Below are 27,598 nucleotides of genomic sequence, written 5' to 3' on the forward strand. Positions count from 1 at the left end.
CCCGAACTGTTCCGATTGGCCAAGGCGTGCCATACCACGGTGCTGGCAGGGGAGCGAGCGGTGGGCAGCCGGCGGCAGGCTCGGAGGCAGAGTCGCAGCCCCAGCCCCAGCCCCAGCCCCAGTCCCAACCCCAGCCCCAGCCCCAGTCCCAGCCCCAGCCCCAGCCTCCCTCCTGCGCTGCCCACCAGAATGCAGTGGGCCGTGGGTCGGCGGTGGGCGTGGGTCGCACTGCTTCTGGCTGCCGTGGCAGTGCTGGCCCAGCTTGTCTGGCTCTGGCTGGGTACGCGGAGCTTCGTCTTCCAGCACGAAGAGATCGCGCAGCTAGCGCGGCAGTACGCTGGTGAGCGGGCTGAGGGCGGGAGCCGGGCGGGAGCGGGGCGGGCGGCCCTGGAGGGGAGCCGAGGTTTCCGAGGGCGCCGTCCGGGAGGCCGGGCCTGGAGCTTGCCTTGACTCTGCTGTTCCTCCGTTTCCGCCAGGGCTGGACCACGAGCTAGCCTTCTCTCGGTTGATCGTGGAGCTGCGGCGGCTGCACCCAGGCCACGTGCTACCTGACGAGGAGCTGCAGTGGGTGTTCGTGAACGCGGGCGGCTGGATGGGTGCCATGTGCCTTCTGCACGCCTCGCTGTCCGAGTACGTGCTGCTCTTCGGCACAGCCCTGGGCTCCCGCGGCCACTCGGGTCAGTGCTAGCGGCGGGCCAGACTGGGAGGCTGGGGCTATACAAGGGCCCAAGCCCACCTTTCTGGTATTTGGCTGGGCAATATGATAGTGCGGATACCCTAATTGTTGGTGTCCATCCGATTGTCACTTAGGGCGCTATTGGGCTGAGATCTCAGACACGATCATCTCCGGCATCTTCCACCAGTGGAGAGAGGGTACCACCAAAAGTGAGGTATTCTACCCAGGTGAGTTAGGAGACTATCAGAGAGGTGGGTGCCCTCATGAAGCGGGGGCAGGGAGTGGAGGGTGTGAGGGGAGCAGGGGAGGGCATACAGATGGGGAAGGGAGGGGGCAGGGAGTGGACCTTTTTTTTTTTTTTTTTTTTTTTTTTTAATAATGAAGCAATTTACATAAACACAAAAAGTAGAGCTTTGGGCTTCCAAGTGATTTTGAGGTTGAATGTAAACATTTAGAAATTGTGATTGAACAGAAAGCCTTGCAAGTCTTATAACCAACCCTCCATATCTAACCAGCCAAGCCCAAGTTTAGCTAAATTTCCAGTTGATATTTATGAGACTTGGAAATGTAGACTTCCACTCAGTAACCCTTGGCCAAGATGGGTAGCCCTTCATGGCTTCCCCCAAGAGAGAACATGAGCCCCCACAGAAGATTTAGGATTGGTTGTCTGAGTCTTTTTCCCTTCAAGATAGGAGATCAGTCAGTGAGGTAAGAAGACCTTTTCCTTTCCTGAAGCTGTCTCTTCAGTTCCCACCCCCAGATAAGCATACTTTCCATGGGCCAGGGAAGCACAGCAATGGAAGGGCAGAACAGAGCTGGACTCCTCACATGGGTGTTCCCTTTCCTCCAGGGGAAACAGTGATGCACGGGCCTGGCGAGGCAACAGCTGTGGAGTGGGGGCCAAACACATGGATGGTGGAGTATGGACGGGGTGTCATCCCATCTACCCTGGCATTCGCACTGGCTGACACTGTCTTTAGCACCCAGGACTTCCTCACTCTCTTCTATACCCTTCGCTCCTATGCCCGGGGCCTCCGGCTTGAGCTTACCACCTACCTCTTTGGCCAGGACCCCTGACCATTCAGGCCTGAAGGAAGATCTGTGGATGGACAGGAGCAGGCAGGCCTGCAGACATCCACTTGCTGGAACCCATGTACAGACAGGGACATACTCAAACCATACAGATACTGAGGTCCTGCTGGACAAGGAGGGACATAACATGCTTATACATCCCATACAGAGACCCATGGGAACAAATGGGACATATATATTAGATGCCAAGACCTGTGTGTACTGCGGGATCATGCACTCACACTCATCCAGAGAGGGAGTCCCACATATACCTAGGGGGCCAGTCATGTTTCAACACATATCACAAGCTTCACTCACTAACTCAGGCCTTTCCAGAGATTCCTGTCTGCAATCGGGCTCTGGAGTTAAGGGTGGGGTGAGTATTATTACACTCTGCCTGACTCCTCAACCCAGCAGTAATCTGGGAAGGGGGGTAAAGGGGAAGAGGAGCTGCCTATTGGAGGCCCCCTTCACATATAGCTATGATGTCCTTCCCCTTCACCTCCCTTGTCCTCACCATATGCCTTATCCCCATTCCATTTCCCTGCTATGCAAGTGCCCCTGTGGCTTGTCCCCGACCCTCTCAGCAACCAAGTCACTTGGGGAACCAGAGGAATGTAGAGAATGTTGAAGTAAAGGTCCTCCATCTCCGAAAGACCCCTCTCCTTCCCTTGGGGTATGATGGGAAACTTTGGGTCTCACCACTGAGGAGAGGCCTGAAGAGGTAGGCCTGGGTCCAAGGGGCCTTCTCTGGCCTAGAGAAAGCTTTCTCTGTATGTGCGCACGCACACCACCATCACCATTTCCAGAACACTGCCTGTGCTACATTCTCTGTCCATCTATCTGTCTGTCTGTGTTAATAAAGACCTATTGAACAGTTCCATTTCTTTGTGTGTCTGAGCAGCAGAGAAAGCCATAATTTCTGGGTGACCTCAGGAGGCCTCTCGCTTGCAATTCAGTTTATAAAACAATGGCTTTGGACTGTAGTAGGAACTGTGTACTTGATTGTGGCTAGGAATTACTTAGGAGGCTCATTGAGTCCACAGTTAACTGAGCTCCATCCTGAGAGGTCAATTTTTCTGAGGTGAGGCCTTGAAATTAGCATGTGTAATAAGATCCCTTCCAACACAATTATGAATACCACAGTTTAAGAAATTTGCACCTGAGTGAGGTGTCTTTACTGTGCAGGTATGATTCTAGGAACAGTCTTCCGAATCCAGCCCTGGATGGCCATGGGGTGGCAGTATATACCCACTTTTGAGCGAAAAGGCATCATTCTCAAGCCTGCTTTTTTTCTGGGTTTCCAGAATATGGCATCCATCTGCACTTAGGGCAGGAGTACCTCCATTCCGTGGTCTCCTTTCAGTAGGACCCAGCACTTCTGTGGAGGAAGCTGGAGTGGGGAGCAGACACTGTACTTGTGGTATGAGAATTATATAGGGCTAGGACTAAAGTGACACAAAAGAGGTCTAAAGTGCACTCACATCAAAAGACCTATTCTTAGCATTTATACTCTAGGCACCAAGCTTTCCTCACCTGTCTTGCCCCTCTTGTGTTGAGTAAGGCCCAGACTAATCCCGCCTTTTAGAATCCGGGTATGTTAAAAATGGAAGAGCCAAGCATGGTGGCTCATGCCCCCTAATCCCAGCAGCTTGAGAGGCTGAGGCAGGAGGATTGCAAGTTCAAAGCCAGCCTCAGCAACTTAGGGGGTCCTAAGCAACTAAATAAAATATCAGAAAGGGCTGGGGATGTGTCTCAGTGGTTAAGCACCCCTGGGTTCAATTCCTGGTACCAATAAATAAATAAAATGGAAGAAACAGTTATAATTTAATATAGACATTTTTAAATTTGATATTCTAATGAACACATACTAAAGACTGCATGTATAACTTCATTTGAAAATGACATCAAAAGTTCAAATTTAAAAATCTAAACGGGTGACTTTAAATGACTGTGAAGCCCAGGCAAGTTGGCCATCTCAAATACTACTATATTGGCTATAACAGGCCCTCCTGGCTGGGGCCTCTCTATTGATCCTGGGTTGCAATATCATACCTCCACGGAGGATTTCTCCCACCTGGTAAAAACAGCGCTGCTTCTAGGCTCAGAGCATATATCTGTCAGATATGTCCCAGTGCCCATTCCCCTCCCTCCACCAATGACTACCAAGATCCTCTGCATTTTTGTTGCTAAGTTCAGTACTCATTTCATACTTCTCACCTTTCTTTTGACAAAAGCAATCACTTCTAAAACACTTTCAGGTTCTAGGATACTTTTTTCCTTTATTGCCTCTTTTGTCAACCCTATCTCCTCAACTTCTGACTTCTGAGGACTTGGTCCTTAAACTTTTTATGTCCCCTCCTAAGTGATCTCAATTTATTTCATGACTTTAAATCCATCTATATAAATATCTCAGCCTACATCTCTTCCTGGAGTTCCATCTCTACTGAACATTTTGACTTGGCTGTTTAATAGTCATCTCATACTTTAGATGCTAAAGTAAACTGATTTCTCTCCCAATCCTGGCCCATTCCACCCACTGTAGTCTTTACTCTCTAATTTAGGACACTCCCATTTATTCAGCTCTCCAGACCAAAAACTTTGGAGTTCTCTTAGACATCTCTCATTCTTTTCTATCCCATATCTGATCCATCAATGAATCTGTTTTATCTTCAAAACATATCCAAACTCCAGCCACTTCTTGCCAACTTCACTGCAACCACTCAAGACAAAAACACCATCATCACTTGCCTGGACCACTGCAATGACCATATAAACTGATCACGCTTGCTGTTTCTCACATAGTAGCTGGAGGCAGACTTTCAAGCTCCTGAGACATTTCCAATGGTTTTGCATCTCAGTGTCCTTTCACCCCTTCCATTGGCCTACTCCAAGCCCATGTTACCTCTGACCAAGCATCCAACTCACTCCCAACTACTGTAGGACCAGTGGCCTAGCTTCTCTTCCAACACATCAAGTACCCTTCTACCTCAGGATATTTGCATTGTCTATTCTGACTTCAAAGCTCTTTCCTATATATCTTTTTTTTTTAATATTTATTTACTTGTACATGAAAGCACAGTATCTTTATTTATTTTTGCCTGGTGCTGAAGCTTGAACCTAGTACCTCACACATGCAAGGCAAGCACTTTACCACTGAGCCACAGCCACAGTCCCTCCTATATATCTTTATAGCTCTTGTCCTTCCCTTTTTTAATTCCTGCTCAAAGAGTCCTTCACTTAACACTTACATAATGTGTCCCATTCTGTGGTGGTTTTTAAAATACCTCCACATATTTCTTTTTCTGTGAGTGCTGGGGATGTTACCCAGATCCTTGTGAATGTTAAGCAAGTGTTGTACCACTGAGCTGCACTCCAGCTCACTCTGCAAAAAGGTTTGGTATTCTTCCCTTCAAAAGGTGAAGTCTAATTTCCTTCTCTTTGAGTGTGGACTAGACTTACTTATGTACTTTAACAATGTATGTGACAGTGTGTGACTTTTAGAACGGGCCATAAAAAGCATTGCAGCTTCTTTAATCTCTTTTGGATCACTCTGAGAAAAATCACCTGCCTTTTCAAGAGGATACACTAGCAATCCTGTATAGAGGTCCATGTGGGGGACAAACAGGCCTCCTATCAATAGCTTGAAAGTGAATTTTCCAGCCCCAGTCAAGGCTTCAGATGCAGCCCTAGCCAACATTTTTACTATAGTCTCATAAAAGACAATGAATGAGTCAGAACCACCTAGCTAAGCCACTTGTGAATCCCCAACCCATGGAATTGTGAGAAAATAATGTTTGTTTTAAGCTTCTAAGTTTAGTGGTAATTTGTTACACAGCAATAGATAACCAATATGCTTTCCAGTTTCTATTCCCTTCTCCATGGTATCTATCACCATCAGACACAATATATATTTCCTCCATTAGAATTATGTATTATAACAAGGACTTTGTTTTATTTACACCTGTGTCCAGCAGTTTCTGGCATAAAGTAGGTACTCAATAAATAGGTGTTGGATTAATGAAGTATTGGTTTCTTCAGGTCTAGATTATTTTGTTTGTCTTTGTCTCTGTATAGGGCCAGACTATTGTGTGGGTGTAAGAGGTAGCCTTTCCTTTTCACAGATGAAGAGAGAGAAAAACCAGGTTCTACTCGGGCTTATTCCTTCCCCTTAACCCTTCCCAGTTGTAGCCCTCTCAGCTCAGACCACAAAGGTGTGTTTATTTTGCTTGATACTTTTTATTTTGAAGGGAAAGGGGTAGCTGCTCAGTTCCATGCCTCTCTCCTCCCCCAACCCAAACTCTGCAAAAAGCAATCTCCAAACCCTCAGAACTGAATTTCCCCAAGCAAGTTCCTACCTTTTCAAGAGAAATCTATCTCTCTAGACATTGTGAGCAGCCCTGGGAAGCTGGGGGAAAGAGAAGCAAGCTGGACACTGGAATTCCATGGATTTCTAAGCTCTGCCTTCTAGTCATCCACAAAATGAGGAGGGCATGATTATTGGCCTTTGTGCATTCACCAGTTCTCCCCTCTGTGGGCCCAGCATAGGGGTGAGTGGGCAGAGAAGGAGATTTGGCTCTGCCTCAGAAGAAATCATAGCCAACTGCTATGGGGAAGTGGTGGAATGTTCCATAGAGAGCAAGGACTTAGATCTGGGCTGCAGAGAAGGAGGAAAGCAGGCATCCAACATAGATCCTGGTAAGAAGAACCGATGGTCTGGGCTGGGGCAAGCTGAGGCTGAGATGAGTGGACTGATTTGAAGAGTGGGAGGGAGGAGCAAATGGACAAAGTCATTCCTAGATTCCTGCCCTCTAAAGGAATCATGGCCCTGGGCATGTGGGCCTCACTGGATATGAGGTCACCCAGGGACCTCATTGAGAATGGCCCTTGCGGGCTGGGGATGTGGCTCAAGCGGTAGCGCGCTCGCCTGGAATGCGTGCGGCCCAGGTTCGATCCTCAGCATCACATACAAACAAAGATGTTGTGCCCGCCGAAAAAACTAAAAAATAAATATTAAAAATTCTCTCTCTCTCTCTACCTCTCTCTGCCTCTCTCTCTCTTTAAAAAAAAAAAAAAAAAAAAAGAGAGAGAGAGAGAGAATGGTCCTTGGTACTTCATACCCATACTATGTTTCACCCTTACAGACACCTACTATTCCTTCACCTTAGGATGATCATCATGCCTTTGGTAGATGGAGGTCTCCTTGGGCACCGAATAAAACTGAATAAGTATAGGGGTGCCCCAGAGGAATAGGGTTCAAGCTGCTCAGAGAAATCATGGCCTGGCACCTAGGAACCCCAATAAAGGAACAGCATCTGGTGGATAGTTGGGGTAGGGTGGGACCAAAGCAATTGACTGAGGGGAAATAGAGATTTGGGTGTCAGGAACACACAAGTGGAGAATGTGTGTGAAAGTGGGCAAAATGCTGATCACTTGTGAAACAAACAAATGATGAGTGCCTGGGGCTCATTATACTCTTAATTCTTCTCCTGTGCACCTTTGGAAATATATAATAGAATGTCAAGAAATTTTTTAAAAGACAGAACTGTATGTAGTTGTGTAGTTGCATGTGGTGCTTATACCTTGTTGCAGGTGCATAGGCAGCTCAAAGACCTCTGAGTGTGGGAGTACATAGGTGTGGATACATCGCCATATGCACACCTGTGTGTAAACTGCATCACGCATGCAGCTGAGGACAGCATGTGGACAGAGCAGGAGAAGAAGCTTCTGGTCTGGCCAGGCTCAACACTCACCCCAGTATCCCGCAGAGTGATTCACCTAGTGATCACAGCCAGCCCAGGCCTCTGACGCCGTAGTGCCATGGAACCCAGTGTGTAAAATTGAGCAGCTGCGTGCCTGAACTTATGACAAGGTGTGTTAGTGTGTGAAAGCGGCTGTTTGTGTATGCACGCCCGGCACTGAGTATGGGTGTCGGGTGTCTTGGTGAGGTGGGGCGGGGTCCTAGTCCAGAGTCCAGCGACGGTGGACTCCTCACGCTCCCGATTTCCCATGGCTCTCCAGCGCCCCTCCCCCGGAGTCTGACTGTAAGGAAGGTGGGAGACACCTGTTGGGGGGTTGAGAGAAGCAGAGCCCACAGGGGCCTCTCCCCCCTGCATCCCCGCCCGCCTTCCGGGGCTCGGGTCCCGCCCCCGCGACCGCAGCCAGCAGATCTACAGCGAGTGAGCGCGCCACTGCCAGAGTAGCGCAGGACCGCAAGAGTGCACCGCGGCGGGGACCCTGAGCCAGGAACCAAGCGAAAGCAGGGGTCGCCCCCGAGGCGGGCGGAGCAGAGGGACCGCCGTGGAGACACCCGGGGCAGCGGGCCGCGCCAGGCCGGTGAGTGCGACTGTCGGGTGCCGGGAGCCAGAGAGCTGGGCGCAGTGACTCCGCCACCTCCTTCCCGTCCGGTCTCGTCCCGCTCCCAATCACTGCCCCCACCGCCCTCTGTTCTTGCACCTGCTTGATTGTTGTCCTTTGCCTGCCCTGTTTCAGTCTGTTTTTGCCTGTCCCGGTCTCTCCGTCTCTGTGTCTCGCCCCGTCTCTTTCTATTACCTCTCTTCTGTCTTCTGCTGCGTCGTCGGTCTTTCCTTATCTCTCTCAACCTGTCTCTATTCGATTCACTCTCTCTGTCTCTATCTGGACTGCCTGTCACTTACATCCTTTATTTCTTGTTCCTCTCTCTTACCCTTCCTGTCATTCTACCCAATGTCTATCAATCTCATATTTTCCCATCCATGTTTCTGTCTAATCTCTGTCTCTCTCCATCTTGGTCTCTCTCAGGTCCACTTCAGTCTCTCCTTGTCCCATCTCCATCTCTATCTGTGTATCTCTGTTATATTCAATCAATCTCCCCACCCCCTCTCTCATATCTCTCTTCCTCTCTCCTCAATCTCCCTTGGTCCTTGTCACCCTCTATGATTTGCTTAGCCTTTCCCTGTCCTCAGTCATGGCTATTTCTTACTCCCTGGGTCTGGTCTCTGTATCTCCTGTTTTTTCTATCTCTGTCTCTGTACATCTCTGGGAAAGCTCTGTCTTTTTGTTGTGTTTTGTTTTGTTTTTAAGACCCCCTGCATGTCCCTGAATCCATGACCATCTCCCTTGTGTTGGGGGGTGTAGGGCAGCAAGGCCCAGCACCCATAATTCCCTCCCCTGCAGATGGCCCTTTCCTCTGGGCCCCGCCTGGTACCAGGGCCGACCCCAGCAGGGGGACTGCGCCTGGAAGCTGTAATGGAGGTCCTGCAGAGACAGCAGGCTGCTCGTCTGGCCCAAGGGGTGGGGCCCTTGGTTCCTCCACATCCACCGCTGCCATCCCGACCTCCCTTTCCTAGTCCCCAGACCCTGCAGGCTCCAGAGGGGGCCTTGGGGGAAATTGGGGCTGATGAAGAGAAGGATGCTGAAGAGGATGAGGAGGGGGAGGAAGCTGGAGCAGAGCAGGAGGCAACTGATGAGAGTTGTCCAAGGGCCCAGGGCCCCAGCTCACCTTCCAGCCAGCCCCCTGGACCCCATCCCCACGAGTGGACCTATGAGGAGCAGTTCAAGCAGGTACGATTCCCTCACTGTAAGGGTTCCCCCCTTCCTTCCCTCTGGGCAAAAGCAGAGCCAAGTGATCAGTAGTCCCTCCATCCCCAACGCCTCTAAAGGAAGGAAAGGCAGACACGGAGACCTAGAGAGAGAGAGAGAGAGAGAGACAGAGACAGACAAGACTGGGGGATAGACAGGGTGGGAAAGACACTCAGATATGTGGAAATTGCACAAAAACAATTCTAAGAGGTGCAGAAGACACCCCAAAACAAGGAGACTGACAAATTGGAAGCCATTAGTGAGTCCATAAGAAAGGTGGGAGGTGTAGAGGGCTTTGAGGGAGGGGGTTCTGGGGCTTGGGAATTCCTGTACCAGCACCACTCTACCTACCCTTTCACACATCAAGTCACCAGGGCCAGTAGGAGTGTCCTATACCATTTCCCTCTGTCTTTGGAGGCAGAATAGATATTGCCACTTCTTTGGTAGGCTGGTACACCCCTCCTCTTTCCTATCACATCACTCTCCCATCCAAATGTTCTACCTGGCCTAAACTTCATGGATGACAGTTCCCAGTCTGTGTTGGCCACTACAGCTACAGTGTGACTAAAAGGACCCTATGCAGCTGAGAATGACAAGACTTACTCACATGACCTTGATTCAAGATTCTTTCTCCCTGAGAAACCCTCTGGGTCTTATTCTAAGGATACTAGTCCAGGCTGTCACTATGAAGGTGTTACTCAGGTCTGTGACTCCAGGTGTGCTATTCTGGCAGCATTACTTGCAGGGTGTTTGTTGGTCTTCAATGTTCTCTAGATGTCTTCATCTGTGGCTAGAACTCTGTGGCATTAGTGTAAGAATGTGTTATTCAGGGTCCTGTTACTCCAGAGATATAGCCCTCGTGAATGTTACTCTGGGACTTATTACTTGGAGAGTGTGAATATAATTTATAGCTATTCATCTAAGACTTAGGGCTCTGTGTTGTGGGCATGTGACTCTCCAGGTTTTGTTACTCATGGGTGATCTTTTCTCTGAAAGTTCTTATTGGGGGATGGAGTGTTACCTATAGGTGTTACTCAGGGACTGTTATTCTGGGTCAATGACTATTACTTTGGGAATTGCTCTTCTTAGATTTGAGAGGTGATGCTTGGGACAGGGGTCTAGGTGACTAGGAATTAGAAGGATGACTGGTAGGTCCCTCATTCCTTAACCCCGCAGGTCCTGTGGTACTTGGCCAGTGCCTCTGTGGCAGCTTCCTCAGTAGGCACAGGGTAACTGCCTCTGGAAGCTCAGGTCAGAAGGTCAATCCAGGAGTCCCTGAGCATCCTTCCTGCCTTTTACACAACACAAACCCTGGAACACAAGGATGTGAACAGCATGAGGGCCTTGCACATGAATGAGAATGAATGATGCCTCAGACACACAGCAGTTTCCTCAGAATGGAGCACAAACCTAGCCTGGCTTAAGCAGCCCAAGCTTCTTCCTGCTTCCCTTCTTCCCTATAATTTCCCTATGAGTGTTTTGAGATGCCCAGAGCACCATTAGCCAGGATGGGTCTGTGTGTTTTAGAAAAAGGCACCCCTACCTACCCCTGGGATGGGCCTAATACCAGGGGGTCCATATTCAGGCCCAATTTACCCCTTCAGCTAGGGACTCTTGTTCAGGGTACAACCTGAATTGGGGTCCCAGGGGAGGGGGTTCTATGGAGCTAAAGAGTGACCCTGGTCCTTTCCCAGTTGTATGAACTTGATGCAGACCCCAGGAGGAAGGAATTTCTGGATGACCTGTTTAGCTTCATGCAGAAGAGGGGTGAGTGAGGTGATGCAGGGAAGGACCTAGAATTGCCCCCATTTACCAGGTTTGAGGAAGGGAGACACCAGGCTGTAGTCCCCAGGTGGGGTCCTCCCAGCAGGGGCCTAGGGTTGGCAGTACCTGTCCTTTAGGCCTTCAATAGTGTCTTTAACCTCTGACCCTGCCCCCCTTCTCCACCCCAGGATTAATTAGTCAACAGCCCACTGGCAGCTTAATGAGTGTGGAATCAATTGGGAGGGTGGGAGGAGGAACTGATGGGTGACTGGCTTGGGGTGGGGTGGGGTCCCAGTACTGGAGGGTTGGTAATGCCTTAATTCTCTATGGTGGGGGGCCAGTACCTCCAACCTGTCTTTTCTCAGTTTTCCCCTGCTTCAGTCAGGGAATTCCCCATGTGCTCTGTAGCAGGAAGGACTAGGATTAGACTGAAGGAAGGACTTCCCAAGGGATGGGCTGGGGGACCATGTAAGTATGGGAAGTTGGCAGAGAAGGAATTCCTTTCCAGAGCTGGAAGAAATAATGCAAGAAGGGTCCAGGAGGGGATCAGGGTGGGCCGCAGTCCATCACTTCAGCTTCTCCCCAGATTCATGGGACTGAACACTGACTCATTATCTCTCTCTACAAAGCTAATTAACTCACTCAGAGCGCAGCCTGATAAGCCGCTAATTAACTGGCTGCACTGCAGCCCCCCCTCCCTTAGTGCAGCTGCTGGTCCAAGTCTCCCTGGACCACCACCCAAGCCCAGCATCCCTTTCTGTCCTTCCCAGGGACACTTGGTGGGGTCCCAGGACCTCTTGCTCCCCAGGGAACACTGGTTATTCTGGTCCCAGTGTCCCCTCTCTGCCTCTTCCTTGGGGCCTTCTCTACGCTGAGAATGGGGTGGGGTAGTCTGAGCTGATGCCAGCACTACCCACACCCCCGGCTCTGCCTCCCTTTAAGTCCCTGCTTCCCTCTTCGGGGCTGCCCGGTTGGGGGGTGGGGAGTGGGGGAGGGCGGTCCCGCAGGGCCGATAATTTCCCCCCATTAATCAGGCCGCAGCTAATTGTTCGGGTCCAAAGGCGGCGGTGGAAGGGGGACGGGATCGGTAAGGAATTAACTGGGGCCCATCGCTCAGCGGAGACAGGCCCTTTTGTCAGGACTGGCTGGCGGGGGTGGCGCTGGCTGCAGAGTTGGCGGGGCCCAGGCAGGAACTGATTCTTTTCCACCTGCCATGGTTCTCCGCCCCCGCTCCCCTCCACCTCCGCCTTGGGCAGTCATTGGGGGCTGCTGTTTAGGGGAATTCAGCTCTCCCCTAGTCCTTCCTACAGTCTATCCCGGGGATTGACGGGCAAACTAAAGCTTTCAGGCCAAATCCAGTTACCCTCGAGATACAATGGTTTTCTTTCTTTCTTTCTTTCTTTCTTCTTCTTCTTCTTCTTCTTCTTCTTCTTCTTCTTCTTCTTCTTCTTTTTTTTTTTAACCAATTTGGAAAATAGAATTAAAAGAGGAATAACATTTGTAGCTTGTGGAACTCAAATTTTAGAGCCTGCAAATAAAGTTTTATTGGAACACATTTGCACCCATTCTCTAGTAGGTATTCTCCAAGGCTGCTTTCAGGCTACAATTGTAGAGTTGACTAGTTGTGACAGAGATCTATTGGCCTGCAAAGCCTGAAATATTTACTATCTGGCCCTTTACAGAATAAGTTTGCTGACCCCTGGTCTAGACTCCCGTCCTTCCTGCTACGATGGAGGCCCTGGAGAATCTGGGGGCTCTGCCTGTAATCCTACCTCCCTATCCCTCTGCCATCCCTCTCTAAGCATAGTGCGGGCACTCAACTCCCTCAGTCCCCAGGGATGCCCTCAGACAGGGCCTACGGGTGTTCTGACTCTCTGCCTACTCCCCATCAGGGACACCAGTGAATCGTGTGCCCATTATGGCGAAGCAGGTGCTGGACCTGTATGCGCTGTTTCGCCTGGTGACTGCTAAGGGCGGCCTGGTGGAAGTCATCAACCGAAAAGTGTGGCGGGAGGTCACGCGGGGCCTCAGTTTGCCCACCACCATCACCTCAGCCGCCTTCACTCTCCGCACCCAGTGAGGCCTGGGGTGCTGGCGAAAGGGAAGGGCACGCAGGGTGGGGGGTGAGGATGTGGAGGGCGGCGCGGTGTGGGACTTGACCAGCTAGGCCCAGCCTCCCTTCCCTGCCCCGATCCGCCTCTAGGTACATGAAGTACCTGTACCCGTACGAGTGCGAGACGCGGGCGCTCAGCTCCCCGGGGGAACTCCAGGCCGCCATAGACAGCAATCGGCGCGAGGGCCGTCGCCAAGCTTACACCGCAGCTCCGCTCTTCACCTTAGCAGGGCCACCCGCTAGGGGCGCTCCCGGCCCCGCCTCTGGCCCTGGCCCTGGCCCAGCCCCGCCCGCAACTCTCTCAGGCTCTGGTTCTGGACCCGCCCAGGGTTCCGCCTCTGGCCTACCAGCGCTTGCTTGCGCCCAGCTGAGTCCCAGCCCTATTAAGAAAGGTGAGAGGAACCCAGGAGGCTTTGGGGGCGGGGTGGTTTTGAGGTCTATGCGTGCTCTGAGATGTAGGAAACATTAATGAAAGGATTTTGCGGGGCACGGGTTGCAAGTTCAAAGGCAGCAAGACCATTTAGCAACATAAATGGTCAACATAAAAAATAAAAATGGCTGGGGATGTAGCTTAGTGGAAAAGCACTCCTCAGTCCACCATAGAATAAATAGGTAAATAAATAAATCAATAGTGGGAGCTGGGGTTGTGGTTCAGTGGTAGAGCACTTGCCTTGCATGTGTGAGGCACTGGGTTCCATCCTCAGCACCACATAAAATAAAGGTATTGTGTCCATCAACAACTAAAAATATTTTAAGAAAGAAAGAAATAGTAGGGATCCTGAGGTCCGGGAGGCATTGCAATTTGGGAGCAACACGACTTAACTGGGCTCTGAGGTTTGAGTATTGCTAAGGTATAGAAGTCCTGAGGTTTGGAGTCAATAAAGCCTTGACTCCAAGGCTTAACCCGGTGTACCAGGTACCAAGCTCAGGAAAAGGTCCATAGTAGCTTTATCCAAAGCAGCTTCATTCCACCCCTATGCACCCAGGACTTCTGTTTGCATGTGGTCTGCCTCCTTATGTCTTGGATTATTTGACAACCAAGAACAAGAAAGTCTCCCAAATTCTCTTAAACCAACCCAAACCTATATATTGGCCCTTTGGGCTTGACACCATACCCCGGCCTCTAGCCTGAAGTTCTGGATGGGAAGAGATTGAAGTTGGTGCTTTGAGCTTGGATGTCCTCTCTTGATCCCTGACTTGGGGAAGAACCACCTTGCTTGGGCCTGAGGAGGTAATGACTTGTTCTTCCAGAGGAGAGTGGAATTCCAACCCCTCATCTGCAACTACCTGTGGGCCTTGCCTTGGGACCACCACGGGAGAAGTTGGCAACAGAGGAGCCTCCAGAGAAGAGGGCTGTGCTAATGAGCCCTGTGGACCCACCTCGACCCAGTGCACCCCCCAGTTTCCTGCCCCGCAGCAAAGTTCCCTTGAGGGGTGAGGAAGGGCTTATTGATGAGGGGTCTTCAGTCCTATGCACTGAGGGAAGATAGACCCATGACTTGATAGGTATTGAAGGTGGGCAGCCAATTCCCTCTATAGACAAGTGTGATTACAGGTATGGGGGCTAAAGTGAAATGTGGGCCATCTATAGAAATGGGGGACTTCTAAGTCTGAAATCTGATTCCCTGAAATGTGACTACTCCCCCTCCTGGACAGAAGAGCGGCTGGATGGGCCCCTCAATCTGGCAGGCAGTGGCATCAGCAGTATCAACATGGCGCTAGAGATCAACGGGGTAGTCTACACTGGTATGGGTACTGTAGGTTGTCTACACTGGCATGGAGTCAGGGGTATTTAGACTAGCATGGGGGTTTTAGATTTTTCTCTACTAGCATGAGGTTCAGGGATAGCTGAACTTGCATGGTAACATGGGGTTCAGGGGATTGCTACACTGGCATGGGTTAAAGGGTGTGTTTATGGCATGGGGTCCAAGGCATGGCCTCTGTGGCATGGTGATCATGGGATATCTGCCTTGTCATGGGCCTATGTATTAGTGTCAGTATTTCTTTTTTTACCTGTTTGAGGGTATCTGCATTGGCATAGGAGTTTCTCACTGACCAAAGGGACTTGCCCTCCATTGGTTTGTGATAAGGGTATGTGTGTGGTGCTCTAACAATCAGGACACTTACTTTTGTTCCATTCTGTTTCTGTGTCCCACCCTCTCCTGCTTGTGTTTGCTTTTTGCCATTTCCTCACCCCTTTGCCAGGTGTTCTCTTTGCTCGCCGCCAGCCTGTGCCAGCTTCCCAGGGCCCAACCAACCCTGCACCCCCACCTTCTACTGGGCACCCTTCCAGCAACTTGCCCTGAGAGCTCCTATTCAGAATTAAGAGTCCCAGCTCCATTGCTGAGGGCGGAGGAGGCACCCTTCTGCCTTGATTCTTTCAGGATGCTCACTCTGGGACCCAGCCCTGGGAGATGACCACACCCCACCTCCATGCCAAAAGGTTTTCTTTTGACATTCCATCTACCTCATTGTAAAAGGAGGGCACCACCTCCCTAGTCAATTCCAGCAGCATCTACCAAAGGATTCTTCCAGAAGCAACCCCCATAATCTGTCATATGCCCTTTGTGTCAATATCATCTTTGGCACATAGCCTTTCAGGAGCCAGGTGAAGGGTTGGATTGGGTGTTGTTGAAGATGTCCCTCAGGTTACATTTCCTAATAAAGTTGTGTTCCCTCCCACTCCAGTGCCTCCTCTTCTTGTTTGGTCTGAATGGGTGGGGGGAGGAAGGATGTGGTACACAGGCAACATTAGATGGGGGAGGGGGGCTCTGAGGAAAAGGCAGAATAGCAAAATTCCGTGAGAACAGAAGAGCATTGAATCAGACTGCTGAGTTCAAATCCCGATTCTTTCACAATAGTGCTGTCCGGCCTTGGGCAAGTCACTTAGTCTCTTGAATCTTAAAAGTTTCATGGACTTTAAAAGTCCATGAGACCTCCTACTGAGTTGTCTTTGGGAATGGACCTATCGCGGAACAGTGGGTATATTTATATGTACAACCTTAGGGAAAGGGGTGGGGGAAAGTCTTTGGTATGAAATTAGAAGAAGAAAGGAAAAGTCTTGATAACCAGGCGCTGGAAGCCAGGGAAGGGACCGGTGAGATAGCGTCACCAAGGTAACTAGACAGCTTTGACATCTTTCACCTGCCCGTCTGGTCACTTCTGGCATTGAATGGCTGGATCAAGGCGTCACTTCCTGCACACAGGGCCATCCGTGCACTCGGATTGGCCAGCCTTCTTCCTTGGGCGGACGTCCCACCCTCTGAGTCTTCCGCTGCTGAGGTGGGGCAGTAGTGGCAATGGCGGCTCTGACGGACGTGCAGCGGCTACAGGCCCGAGTAGAGGAGCTGGAGCGCTGGGTGTACGGGCCGAGCGGGGCGCGCGGCACGCGGAAGGTGAGAGCTCCGGTCCGGTGGTCCGTTTCTGCGGCAGGGCAAGAGCAGTCCACTGGTCCGGCACTCTGGATGGATGCAACGACTCCAGTTCTGTGGTCCACAGTCCAGCCTTTGAAATAACAAAGGTCCGGGACATTCTGAAGCCTATCGTACCCTCAGGGTTCATTCCCATGGTGGGCTCTGAGGATAGGTCTTTTTGAGATGGACGCAGTGACAAGTGTAACTAAGACTCCGCCACTGTCCTTTGCAGGCTAGTTGGGGAGACCTGACACCCTCGAGAAGCTAATGAGAGTTTCAATAGCAGTTGAAGTCCACAATGGAAGTGCCATCCCGGAGCCCTCCGTAGTTAAATGCTAAATGAATTGTGCAGGTAGAGGTCCATGGGACGCCAAAGGAGGCCCAGCAGAGGTGGATAAGGGGTGAGAGGTGGAGGTCTGAGAAGGCCAAGAATAGGAGTGTCAGGGTTTGGGTACTGAGTGTTCAGATGCTGGTCGGCACTCCACACCAGTGATTAAATTTTGACAAGTGTGAGAACCAGTTGCCCTCTAATCCTTTTTTCTACAATTGGAAACCCAATTACTGAATAACTTCTGGTTCAGTGCCAGGATATTCTGGAACTAAGTGCATCATAAATAGTGCTGTTTGTACGCTTGTGGAAATGGTCATCACCAGCAGATTGTTTTCCCACTTGAAAATTAACTTCCCAAAACATTCTCTGTCTTTGGCGTCTATGACTCTAGCCTGCCTGATATTTCTTCTATCTCTTTGGCTGTTGTTTTCAGTCTTATTTGCCTACCCACATATTTGACCCTAGAATATTAGCATTCTGTACTCATACCCTAAAACCTGGGTGAGCTCATACACTTCCATAGTTGCCTCCTCTATTTAACCAGTGAATAGTGAAACTTCTCACCTTCTACCCTTAAATCCTAGGTGGGCCAATTCACTCCTATAGTTTTATTCACTCCTTGCCATTATGTCTCAAATGTGTATCTCTGGTTAAAATTTCTATTCTGAGAACCTGATTTAATATCCATTTGTCTTCCACACTTTTCCATTTGAGTAATCAACAGACATCTCAAACTCAATCCATATGCTCTTAACTGTACTCTACCTCTCCCCAACCTGATTCTTTTATATATGCCCTAATACAGGGATTGAAGCATCTTTGGGATCTTAGATGTCTTCTATGATCTTCCATTCTCCACACTAGAGAGGATGGGGCTAGAGATAGGCCAGTCACTCCAGCAGCTGGTGCAGTCATCCAGTCATGAGATAATGACAGCCTGGAGAAGATTTTGCATCTCTCATGCCCAAGGATTTAGGAACCAGGGAATATGTAATATATGCTAGTTCTGTTTAAACTCTAAAGTAGTTAATTGTCTACTGAAACAGACTTAAAACTCCCCAAGAAATTTATGATTCTTTTCCTTTCCCATTAAGGATTCCCTGAAGCTGGGCTTCATCTTCAAAAGAAGGAGACCAAACTAGATTACTGGGACTCAGAGGTTTTGGAGTCTGGGAGAATGAGGGTTCTTTAATTCTTCCAAGCCTTGAGCCAGGTGGTATATCTTTCAATTAACCTCCATTCCCCTTACAGGTGGCTGATGGTCTGGTCAAGGTGCAGGTGGCTTTGGGGAACATTGCCAGTAAGAGGGAGAGGGTGAAGATTCTGTACAAAAAGAGTAAGTGCTTCCACGGGGTCCCTACTTGCTCTACTTTCCATCCCTGTGCTTCCTGGAACCTGACCCTGGTCCTTCAGCCAGCAGGTCACTAGAGTAATTCTTTGAAGACAGAAAAAATGTGAAGATGTTTCCCTGCCAAATTGGTGAATTGTGGTGTGCTTTCCTTCCTTATGAATAAATCTCAAGCCCATGCCAGGGTCTTAAGTTTTGTGATGAGACCTCTTACTGAAAGCTTCCCTTGGTGAAGGAGGGAAAGAGTATATGAATTTTCTTTAGATGAGGATAAGAGAAGGAAAGAAATGAGGCACTGAGAATCCCAGCCTTGGTTCAACCAAACCTTTTTTGTTCTGTTACAGCTAGTAACCTGCTCAGTAACTAGAAATCAAAACAAGCCCTGGCTTGTCTAGGCATTAAGGAAGAAAGGAACCTTCCACCCTTGCTAAGGATCAGTGGCAGTGCTAGGGACCCGTGAATGGTGGCAGCAGTTGTGTTTCCAGCTCCAGACTCTGAGGTCAGCTAGCAGGTAGGAAGAGTGGAGAAACAGGGAAGAGGAATAGGGGACTTGGTAGATGCCCCTGATGCAGCACTATAGGTGTCAGCTCATCTTTCAAAGTTTTCTCCAAGGATGACCACACCCAAAATTACTTTATAAGACAGAGTTCTGTTTCCCCACCATGCTCTATTTTTCATCTTCCTACCTTTCTAGTTGAAGACTTGATCAAATACCTGGATCCTGAGTACATTGACCGCATTGCCATACCTGATGCCACTAAGTTGCAATTCATCTTAGCAGGTAATGCTGGACTATGTGTGTACATGCATCTGAGGATGTGGGTTGTGGGGGATATGGGGCACAGAGAGAGTCTCCCTTACCCATCTTGTCATGATACAGTTCAGAGATTGCTCTCTGGGATTTGGGCCTGGTTCTGAACTGAAGCCTGAGGTGATCTGTGGATCCAGTAGTAGGCACTGAATGCAGTGTACCTCTGGGCCAGCTGCAGGCCATGGTGCCAGCGGGAGTTACTCAGTGTTCTATCAATGGCCTATCCCTAGAATTTTCCTTCCGAATCCTCATTCTGCTCACTGGATAGAGGATCTCCTAAGGAAAAAATGGGGGCAGAGACCATTGTTATTCAGGAAAAGGGAGAATACTGGTATGAGTTTCAACATTTTTCTTTCATGTGAAAAATCTCCAGTATTTCAGAATTCTAGGCAAAAATATCAGTCAGCCACTACACAGCTAGGATTTTCTGAGCATCTGTGTTTGTTCATTCATCTAGAACATATTCAGCTGGGGATGTGGCTCAATGATTAAGTGCCCCTGACTTCAATTCCCGGTACCAAAAAATAAAATAAGTAAAATAATAAAATAATAGAAAAGGGCTAGGAGGTGCTGGGGATGTGGCTCAAGCGGTAGCGCGCTCGCCTGGCATGTGTGCGGCCCGGGTTCGATCCTCAGCACCACACACAAAAAAAGATGTTGTGTCCGCCGATAACTAAAAAATAAATAATAAAATTCTCTCTCTAAAAAAAAAAAAAAAAGAAAAAAGAAAAGAAAAGGGCTAGGATATAGCTCAGTTATAGTGTAACCCATGGCTTATTCCCCCATTTAATTCCTAGTACCTCAAAAAAAAAAAAAAAAAAAAGGCTTTGGAGTTAAAACTTAAAGAAAGGAGGGATTTGGAGAGGTCAAAAGTCTCTCTCCTTGGGCTCAAGATAGGTCAGGCAAGACATCCAGGAAAGGTGGGGGGCAATATGCACCTAGAGAAGGGGAACATTGGGTAGGATTGGGCAGCAACTCTGACTCCTGTCAGATGCTTGGCCTCTTGCATTGAAGTAGCAGTGCTGGGGTTGCTTCAATTCCTCTGTCTTGTCTTTATACTTTAGAGGAGCAGTTTATACTCTCCCAAGTTGCACTCCTGGAGCAGGTGGACAACCTGGTACCCATGTTGGACAGTGCTCCCATCAAAGGTACTTCTTCGGGATTTCAGTTGCACTGTTTTGCTTGGGGAGGTGGGTGGATGAGCAAGACTTGCCTATGCCTTAGACTCCCTGGGCTCAGTCTGGGTCTACTCCTTGTCCAAGTACCCCACCCTAGGGGTACTTGCCACCTCTACCAGGTATTAAAATTCTCAGAGTAGAGAACCTCGTTTCACAACCTCAGGCAGTTTGGGCCTGAGGACACTTAGCAGATACTTTAGCAGCCTCCAACTTTGCTTATTACCCCACCCATCGGTATCTCTCTTCAGTTTGCTGTAGAGCCCTGATTTAACTGCAGAGCCCCTGCTAGGTATATGAATTCTTCCTGCTGCACTGCTGAGAGAGTCCCTGGTCCTGGCATTTGACAAGCAGACAGTGGCTTTAATTGAATCCAGATATCCATCTTGTCTGTCTCAGGAGGTATTTTTTCTAGCTCCCCCTCCCACTCCTGATCAGCTACCTACTAAGTATCTTGACAGTCTTAAGCTGCTGTCCCAACATAGTGGTCAAGGCTCTGGGTGTTAGATTCCAGTTGGCCAGTTTAGAGAATTGGCATCCTCCTTAGCTCACCTGCTGGATCCCTGTTCCCAAAGCCAAACAGACCTGGGCTTCTGGGCTGAGAGCAAAGGGACAGGTCCTATGATAGACAAAGCTCTCTTTGCCAGGCATGGTGGCACTTGGGAGGCTGAAGCATGAGGATTGCAGGTTTGAGGTGAGCCTCAGCAACTTTAGCGAGACTATTAGCAACTTAATGAGACCCTGTCTTAAAATAAAAATAAAAAGGACTGTGAATGTATTAGTAGTAAAGCACTCTTGGGTTCAGTCTCCAACACCAAAAACAAACAAAAAGGATATCTTTATCAGGCCATATTCATAGCATTTAAGTGGTAGGGGGCAACATTGGGGACCCCAAAATTTTGTGTTCTCCTTGGCACCTGTTTTTCCCCTTCCCTATGGGTCCTGTAATAAGACTGAGTCAGGCAGGGAGCGCGCCCCCCCCACCTCCAGCTACAGTGGTCGATGAAGCCTGGCGTTTGTTTAGCTTCTCCACTCAATACTCTAATCCTGCCGAAGACCTAATAGACTATTGAGCAGTCCCGGGGGAGGGCACAAGCATCATTGGATAGTGTGCAATGTGTTTTACAGCCGTTCCTGAGCATGCCGCCCGCCTACAGCACTTGGCTCAGATCCACATCCAGCAGCAGGTATGAGAGGAGAGAGGACTGAAAGGGAAAGTAGAGATGGTAAGGCCTGTCATCCACACTCCTCTCATCTGGGGAAGCAGGCCTCAGGCCCTCCTCTTGATACTTTGGAGGTTTATCCTTTATTTCCCATATGCCTTAGAGTGGGGGAGGGACTTGCCTAGGGCTACATCCAGGCCTCCTGCCTCCCAGTGTAGGACTATTTTGAAACAAGGTTGAAATTGGGAGGTACCCAAGAATTCCTGAGAATGGTATGTCCTTGATTATAGGTGGAGGATGCTCTCCCTCTCTTTTTCTCTCTCCTCTCTCTCTTCTTTCTATCCCCAGTTCTTAGTTTCAAGTTCAAAGAGGGTTCAGAAGGAGAAGACATATAACAGACAGAATGTTTTCCTAAGCGTGTGGCCCACTTCCCCTTACATAAATCTCTGGACTTCTGTTAAGGCACCCATCCTGGGGCCTGAAAATGCCCCTGTAGCCTTTTGCTCCTTTGGTTCTGGGTGTAAGCATTCACCTTCATTAGGCTTTTGGGGGAGTAAGTTTAGTGAGAGATGGGACTTTGCCCATATCCTTTCTCTGCCACTTTGGCCCTACAGGACAAATGTGTGGAGATCACTGAGGAGTCCAAGGCTCTCCTGGAGGAATACAACAAGATTGTATCCTTTCTGCTCAGCTAGATCCTGGGGTGCTCTCCCCAAGCTCTATTCTTGTGTCCCACCTCTAGCTCTCTCCTCCCATCCCAATTAGCCTGTCTGTTCCCTGCTTCCCCATCCCAATGTCTTTTGGCAGATGCAAAATCACTCCCTCAATAAGACTCCTGTTATCTCCTTGACCTGTGACCAGACAATGCTTCTTTCTAAGCAGTTCGTGCAGTGGGATGAGCTGCTTTGCCAACTAGAAGCTGCCAAGCAAGTGAAGCCAGCAGAAGAATGACAGCTGCTCCCCATCACAGGGCTGGCCAGGGCAGCCAGGCTTCAGGGCCCTGTGCCAAACTGTCTTTATAACAAGGCAGAGGCAGCTTTGTATTTGAGAAATTTAAGGACCACCTGTCTGCACTCAGGTGGGGTTCTGAGGACAGAGATTAGGTTATCTGGCAGTTATGGTTTGCACACCCCCCCATCAATGTATTTATTCCAGTGATAATAAATAAACTGTAGAGATTACTGGAGGAATGTGCCAGCTTCTGGTCTAGGATGGGCTTGGTGGTGAGGGTGGGGGTGGAGGAAGGTAGAGCTGTCAACCTCCCTGGTGGTTGGACTGGAAACTGTTCTATCTTAATCTTTCTGGGAGGTGCAGAGCTCTGAAGATGAAGGCTCTCATTTGATTGATGTGAATAGGACATTCCTTTGTGCATCCATTTGTCCTTCATTTACCAAGTACCCTTTAAAAGTTATATGCCATCAGGTAGAGAGGATACAGGTAGAGCACAGGCTATTAAGGAGATAGTCAAGCAAATGGGCAATGCTACCAGGTGGGCATAGGGTCCTTTTCTGCACAAAGAATAAGCTATGAAACAGGCAGCCCTGGTGGGTGTCAATGCAGGGACTTTCCAAGCCAAGGGAGCAACATGTGCAAATGCAGAGAGAAACCTTGAAATTTCTCTCTTGGGAGTTTGTGCGGTGCCATTAACCGCTTGGGAGAGCCCAGGAGATTTGTATGCAGGAAGTTTTAGGTTGGAGAGGGGCAGTTGGGAAGGTGGGGTAAGGAAGCATGTTGTGAAAGAGCTAGAACAAACTGAAATGGGCACCACACTCTGCTAAGTGCTGCCTCCTTGTGGTCTCAGGGAGTGATTTGGCTCCAGATTGCTTACCAACTGTCTGTGGACCACCCCCTACTGATGTGGTTGGTCTCCCTGCTCCTGCTACCCAGAGTGTTCAAACTGTTCTGAAACCTGGAATCATTCTAGACTACTCCATTCAAACAGTCACCAACCCTTCATCATAACTACCCACCAGTATCTCCCAATCTTTTCTCCATCCCCACTGCAATTTCTGTGGTTCATTAGTTCAAAAAATCATCCAATAAATATTTGAATGCCTACTAGGCGCCGGGCATTGACTAGGCTCTGTGGACACGCCTCTGGGTCCCGTGGCCAGGAGCCCTGTGAGGCAGGTATGGGCTGTATGCGGTACAGCCCCTTCCCAGGGTCACGCCATCTGCATTCTCACCTCAAACACTACCCTCGTCCGCCGCAAGTGAACTCTACACAAGCTGTGGTTCGATTGACCCCTGACAAAACCCCCATAATTCGCCAGTGCTCACAGGATGAGTCGAAGCTCAGCACTCGGTAACTGAGGTTGTTGCCCGCGCAACTGCATAAGTGGTCACTCCAAACTGAAACTCGTTCGCCTGCGTCACCTCGGCTTCCTCGGAGTCCAACAGGTAATGCCCTCCCTCCCATCTTGTCTCCCGAATCCCTTGTCCTTCAAATGCAGGACTCCTCAGATGGCTCCTCCCCTCCTATTCAGGGACCTCTTGGCCCCATTGGAGTGCCCCTGCTCGGGATTTAACTGCGGAGACCATGCGCCTCTGTCCCCTGTCAGCAAGTCGTAGCTCCGCTCCCCCAGCGGGTCCAAGCTCCTCCCCGGTTTCCCTCAGGCTCCGCCCGCGTTCGGCGTGCGCGGCCCGCAGTCTCGGCGCGCACCCGGCCCGCACGCCATCTTGGCGGCGCTGCGAGGATCAGGCGGGAGTCCTCTGGGTCTGTTGAGGTGAGAGCCAGGTATCAGCAGGGTGGCGACGCTTGGAGGTAGCCCGAGAGGACGCCTGCTCCCTAGCTGCAGTGGCCCGCGGGACCAGGAAGCGGCCCGTGGCAACGGAGACGGCCAGAGCTGGCCCGGAGTGGCCCGCGCAGCCCTCTTCTCGAGCCTCTGCCCCTGAGTTTCTGACTACTCTAGGTTGATGTAGATCGACCCTGATAATTTGGGGGCAAAGGCTGCTTAGCCCTATCCTAGGGACCCCAGAGAAAATGTTGACTCTGTTTTGGGAAGCATTGGGTAAGAGCTTTTGCTGTGTTCCGGGAAACCTGGGGCAAAGGGGCTTGGCCCTGTTCTCAGGGAGAACAAAATGAAGGGCCTGCCTCTCCCTGTACTTGAAGAACCCTGATAGGAGCTCTCGGTCTTGTTTTTAGAGAGCCACGGTAAGAGTTCTGGGCCCTGCCTTAAGAAGCCCAGAATGGGGTTGGGGCTCCCTACTAGTCCTAATGGCTTGGAATAATGGGATCTAGTCCTGGCCCAAAGAACCCAATGCTTGGAAATTTGGTCCTGTCTCCGGGACTCCAGATTTGCTGAGGGAGAGGGGTGTATTGTGATGCTGTCTAGAGGAGGGGGAGGGCTTGTAAGGGGTAAGCCTCTTCCCAAGATGAAGTAGACATGGTTCCTGGTCTTAAAAGCTTGGGAGTGAGAGGATGTGACACTGTTCCTGGGAAGTCTGGGATGAGAAAAAGGGCCATATCTTGAAGAGGGGTGGAGAGAGTGATGGAGAATGGCTGGGGGGCACATTGCCTACCACTCATCTGATACTTCTCTGCAGTGGGCAGTGAGAGTCACAGACAACACAGCAAGCAGGATGGAGCACTACCGGAAAGCTGGCTCTGTAGAGCTTCCAGCACCTTCCCCAATGCCCCAGCTACCTCCTGACACCCTGGAGATGCGGGTCCGAGATGGCAGCAAGATTCGAAACCTGCTGGGACTTGCACTGGGTCGATTGGAGGGGGGCAGTGCACGACATGTGGTGTTCTCAGGTTCTGGCCGGGCTGCAGGGAAAGCTGTCAGCTGCGCTGAGATTGTCAAGCGTCGAGTTCCAGGTCTGCACCAGCTCACCAAACTGCGTTTCCTGCAGACTGAAGACAGCTGGGTCCCAACTTCACCTGACACAGGTTTAGACCCCCTCACAGTACGTCGCAATGTGCCTGCAGTGTGGGTACTGCTCAGCCGGGACCCCCTGGACCCTAGTGAGTGTGGCTACCAGCCCCCAGGGGCACCCCCTGGCCTGGGTTCCATTCCTAGCTCCAGTTGTGGCCCCCGACCCCGAAGAAGGCCTCGAGACAACCGGTCCTGAAGACCTGCTGAACCAGGCTGTTCTCTAGGTCTGAACATCTGAGATGGCTGTCCCTTTTCTGAGACCCCCTTGTGACTGCTCAACATTCCCAACACAGCTTGGGTCGACAGAAGTCCTTCTGCCCCTTCCCTCTGGCCTATTGGAAGGGACTGCTATGAAGAACACCATGTGTGGGGGTCTCTGCTGATTTCTGGATTGTTTGAAAAGGGCTTTGCCTTCAGCCTACAGTACATTTGACCTGCCTTCTATTGGAGGTCTAGAGTTAGGAAATAAAGGTTCTGTCCATTTGTCAGATGAACCTTGGCCTGCTGTGTGGAAGTGGGAGTAAAGGAATAGGAGTCCCTATCTTTTGCCCCCTGAGAGCTAATAGGCTGGATACAGAGAAAGAATAGGCTCAGGATGGTGTTGGATCTAGTGAATAAGAATCTTCAAGCAGTGACCTGAATCTGTGTAGGCCCATGGTTGGCTGTTTGCCACCTGCTTTGGGCTCATTCAGGAATTCTGCAAGCTCAGAGGTTTCTCCCCTTCTGCAGCATATGTTACAGTGGGATCATGGATCCAGGCACCAGCCTGTCTGGATTTGAATCCTGGTTCTACCATTTGAAATTTACTGCCTTGTGACCTTGGACAAGTTACTCTTCTGTGCTTTAGTGTTCTCATCCACAAAATGGGGAATGATAGTGTTTACCTCATGGGGTTGTTTTGAGGATTAAATAAAGAGATATAAATATTTGATACTTAGATGACACTTGGGCAGTTAGTGCTATATAAATGTTAACTGCTATTATAATTGACTCAGATTGTAAATATGTTCTTTCCTGTCTTAAAAAAAATGCCACAGTCCCACATCTTAGTTCTAAGTCTCTTCCTTGCCTTTTTACCCTTTGCCATTCCTTTTCTACCTCCCCTTGGCCTTAGACTCACCATGGCCTGGGCTCCATTCCAGGTCTGAGAGATCAGGGATGAGAGAGGTAAAGATTGTATTAGTAGCCAGAAGGCTATGGACACTAGGGCAGGATTGTGGGTAGTGGTAGACTCAAGAATTGAATCAGTTGGGTTTCCCATGGATCTTGAGATTTTCTCCAATGTGTCCAGCGGCCTGAGAGTGCATAAGGAAAGCAGAAATTTGGGGATTCTTCTGAGCTCACATTATAGTAGGATGTAGAAATATTTGAGGTGTAGAAATATTTTCCTGGTGCTAGGCAGGTGGGATTAAGGTGTTAGGAGAGTTTTCAAAGACTTAAGGCCAGTAGGCTGTGGTGAGAACTTTAAATACTGCATCCTTTGCTTTCCAAGATAGATGAGTCCTGAGTAATGTGAGGACCCTATTTGAGGGGCAGGTAATTCGTGGGTAATATTAGGAGAGATGAAACCTCTGGCTGCCCTACCAGTCCCTTCAAATGCATGGGGTCATGAAGCATTTCGCATACCCACGAAGATGATTATGGCTGCTGTAGTGAGTCAGTGTCTTACTGATATCCACTGTTTATTCTCCTTTCACTTAATTAAGAGTTTTCTTTTTTCTTTTTTATTTTATTTTATTTATTTTTTTTTTTTTGGTACCAGGGATGGAACCCAAGGGCTCTTAACCAATGAGCCACATCCCCAGTCCCTTTTATTTTTGGTCTTACTGAGTTGCTTAGCAAGTTGCTGAGACTAGCCTCAAACTTCCTTGATTCTGCCTTGGCCTCCCAAGTCACCAAGATTACAGGGTTGCACCACCATATCCAGCCTAGGATTTTATTTTATTTTTTTAGTTTTCATTTTAACTCTTAAAATAAAGATAAGTAAAATGCAGCTTAAATATATGACAATATGTGTGTATAGCTCTAATAGAAATTGAACTCAGAAGCACTCTTAGAAATAAGCTGCATCCCCAGCCCTTTTTTTTTGAGATAGGATCTTGCTAAGTTGCCCAGGTTAGGTTAGCCTTGAACTTGTTTGACATTCTCCTGCCTCAGCCTCCAGAGTAGCTGGGATTACACATGTGTGCTTCTGTGTCAGTATACGATAATTCTGCATTAACACTGATGGTGGATTACACGACGGTTTTAGAAAACAACGTCAGTTATTTTCAGACAGCAAAATGACAAGGATCT

At 49.5% G+C, this 27,598-nt stretch overlaps 4 protein-coding genes across 7 annotated transcripts; all 4 read left to right on the forward strand.

Moving 5' to 3' along the window:
- Positions 1–2,627, forward strand: Sigmar1 (sigma non-opioid intracellular receptor 1). Of its 2 annotated transcripts, none has more exons than XM_076843332.1 (4): positions 1–340; positions 477–677; positions 811–903; positions 1,527–1,843. In XM_076843332.1, exons 1-4 carry the CDS (start codon positions 190–192, stop codon positions 1,751–1,753), a joined length of 672 nt encoding a protein of 223 aa, XP_076699447.1. In that variant the 5' UTR covers positions 1–189; the 3' UTR covers positions 1,754–1,843. The 2 variants fall into 2 exon arrangements, with proteins under 2 accessions (XP_076699447.1, XP_076699449.2); XM_076843334.2 differs by having other exon boundaries at positions 8–340; positions 1,657–2,627.
- Positions 2,628–8,974: 6,347 nt separating this feature from the next.
- Positions 8,975–15,490, forward strand: Arid3c (AT-rich interaction domain 3C). Of its 3 annotated transcripts, XM_076843335.1 has the most exons (7): positions 8,975–9,289; positions 11,002–11,074; positions 12,964–13,147; positions 13,275–13,576; positions 14,436–14,618; positions 14,841–14,930; positions 15,390–15,490. In XM_076843335.1, exons 1-7 carry the CDS (start codon positions 8,975–8,977, stop codon positions 15,488–15,490), a joined length of 1,248 nt encoding a protein of 415 aa, XP_076699450.1. The 3 variants fall into 3 exon arrangements, with proteins under 3 accessions (XP_076699450.1, XP_076699451.1, XP_076699452.1); XM_076843336.1 differs by lacking the exon at positions 14,841–14,930; XM_076843337.1 differs by lacking the exon at positions 14,436–14,618.
- A 967-nt stretch (positions 15,491–16,457) lies between these two features.
- On the forward strand, positions 16,458–22,606 carry Dctn3 (dynactin subunit 3). Its single transcript, XM_076843339.1, has 7 exons — positions 16,458–16,579; positions 18,180–18,264; positions 18,971–19,057; positions 20,152–20,235; positions 21,391–21,449; positions 22,040–22,099; positions 22,287–22,606. Exons 1-7 carry the CDS (start codon positions 16,484–16,486, stop codon positions 22,374–22,376), a joined length of 561 nt encoding a protein of 186 aa, XP_076699454.1. The 5' UTR covers positions 16,458–16,483; the 3' UTR covers positions 22,377–22,606.
- Positions 22,607–24,074: 1,468 nt separating this feature from the next.
- Positions 24,075–26,236, forward strand: Rpp25l (ribonuclease P/MRP subunit p25 like). The gene is made up of 2 exons (XM_076843341.2): positions 24,075–24,151; positions 24,972–26,236. Exon 2 carries the CDS (start codon positions 25,008–25,010, stop codon positions 25,497–25,499), a length of 492 nt encoding a protein of 163 aa, XP_076699456.1. The 5' UTR covers positions 24,075–24,151; positions 24,972–25,007; the 3' UTR covers positions 25,500–26,236.
- The last annotated feature ends 1,362 nt before the right edge of the window (positions 26,237–27,598 follow it).

This window comes from Callospermophilus lateralis, chromosome 2 (assembly GCF_048772815.1).
Source record: "Callospermophilus lateralis isolate mCalLat2 chromosome 2, mCalLat2.hap1, whole genome shotgun sequence".
NCBI lineage: Eukaryota > Metazoa > Chordata > Mammalia > Rodentia > Sciuridae > Callospermophilus > Callospermophilus lateralis.

Bases quoted from the DNA above. Each gene is read 5' to 3' on its own strand.
- Arid3c (XM_076843335.1), top strand. From the start codon at position 8,975: ATGGAGGTCCTGCAGAGACAGCAGGCTGCTCGTCTGGCCCAAGGGGTG. The intron at 13,148-13,274 runs GTGAGGCCTGGG...ATCCGCCTCTAG, and splicing joins GCCTTCACTCTCCGCACCCA to GTACATGAAGTACCTGTACC. The intron at 14,619-14,840 runs GTGAGGAAGGGC...CCTCCTGGACAG, and splicing joins CAGCAAAGTTCCCTTGAGGG to AAGAGCGGCTGGATGGGCCC.
- Sigmar1 (XM_076843334.2), top strand. From the start codon at position 190: ATGCAGTGGGCCGTGGGTCGGCGGTGGGCGTGGGTCGCACTGCTTCTG. The intron at 678-810 runs GTCAGTGCTAGC...ATTGTCACTTAG, and splicing joins GGGCTCCCGCGGCCACTCGG to GGCGCTATTGGGCTGAGATC. The intron at 904-1,656 runs GTGAGTTAGGAG...CACTGTCTTTAG, and splicing joins AAGTGAGGTATTCTACCCAG to CACCCAGGACTTCCTCACTC.
- Dctn3 (XM_076843339.1), top strand. From the start codon at position 16,484: ATGGCGGCTCTGACGGACGTGCAGCGGCTACAGGCCCGAGTAGAGGAG. The intron at 18,265-18,970 runs GTAAGTGCTTCC...CTACCTTTCTAG, and splicing joins GAAGATTCTGTACAAAAAGA to TTGAAGACTTGATCAAATAC. The intron at 19,058-20,151 runs GTAATGCTGGAC...TTTATACTTTAG, and splicing joins GTTGCAATTCATCTTAGCAG to AGGAGCAGTTTATACTCTCC.
- Rpp25l (XM_076843341.2), top strand. From the start codon at position 25,008: ATGGAGCACTACCGGAAAGCTGGCTCTGTAGAGCTTCCAGCACCTTCC.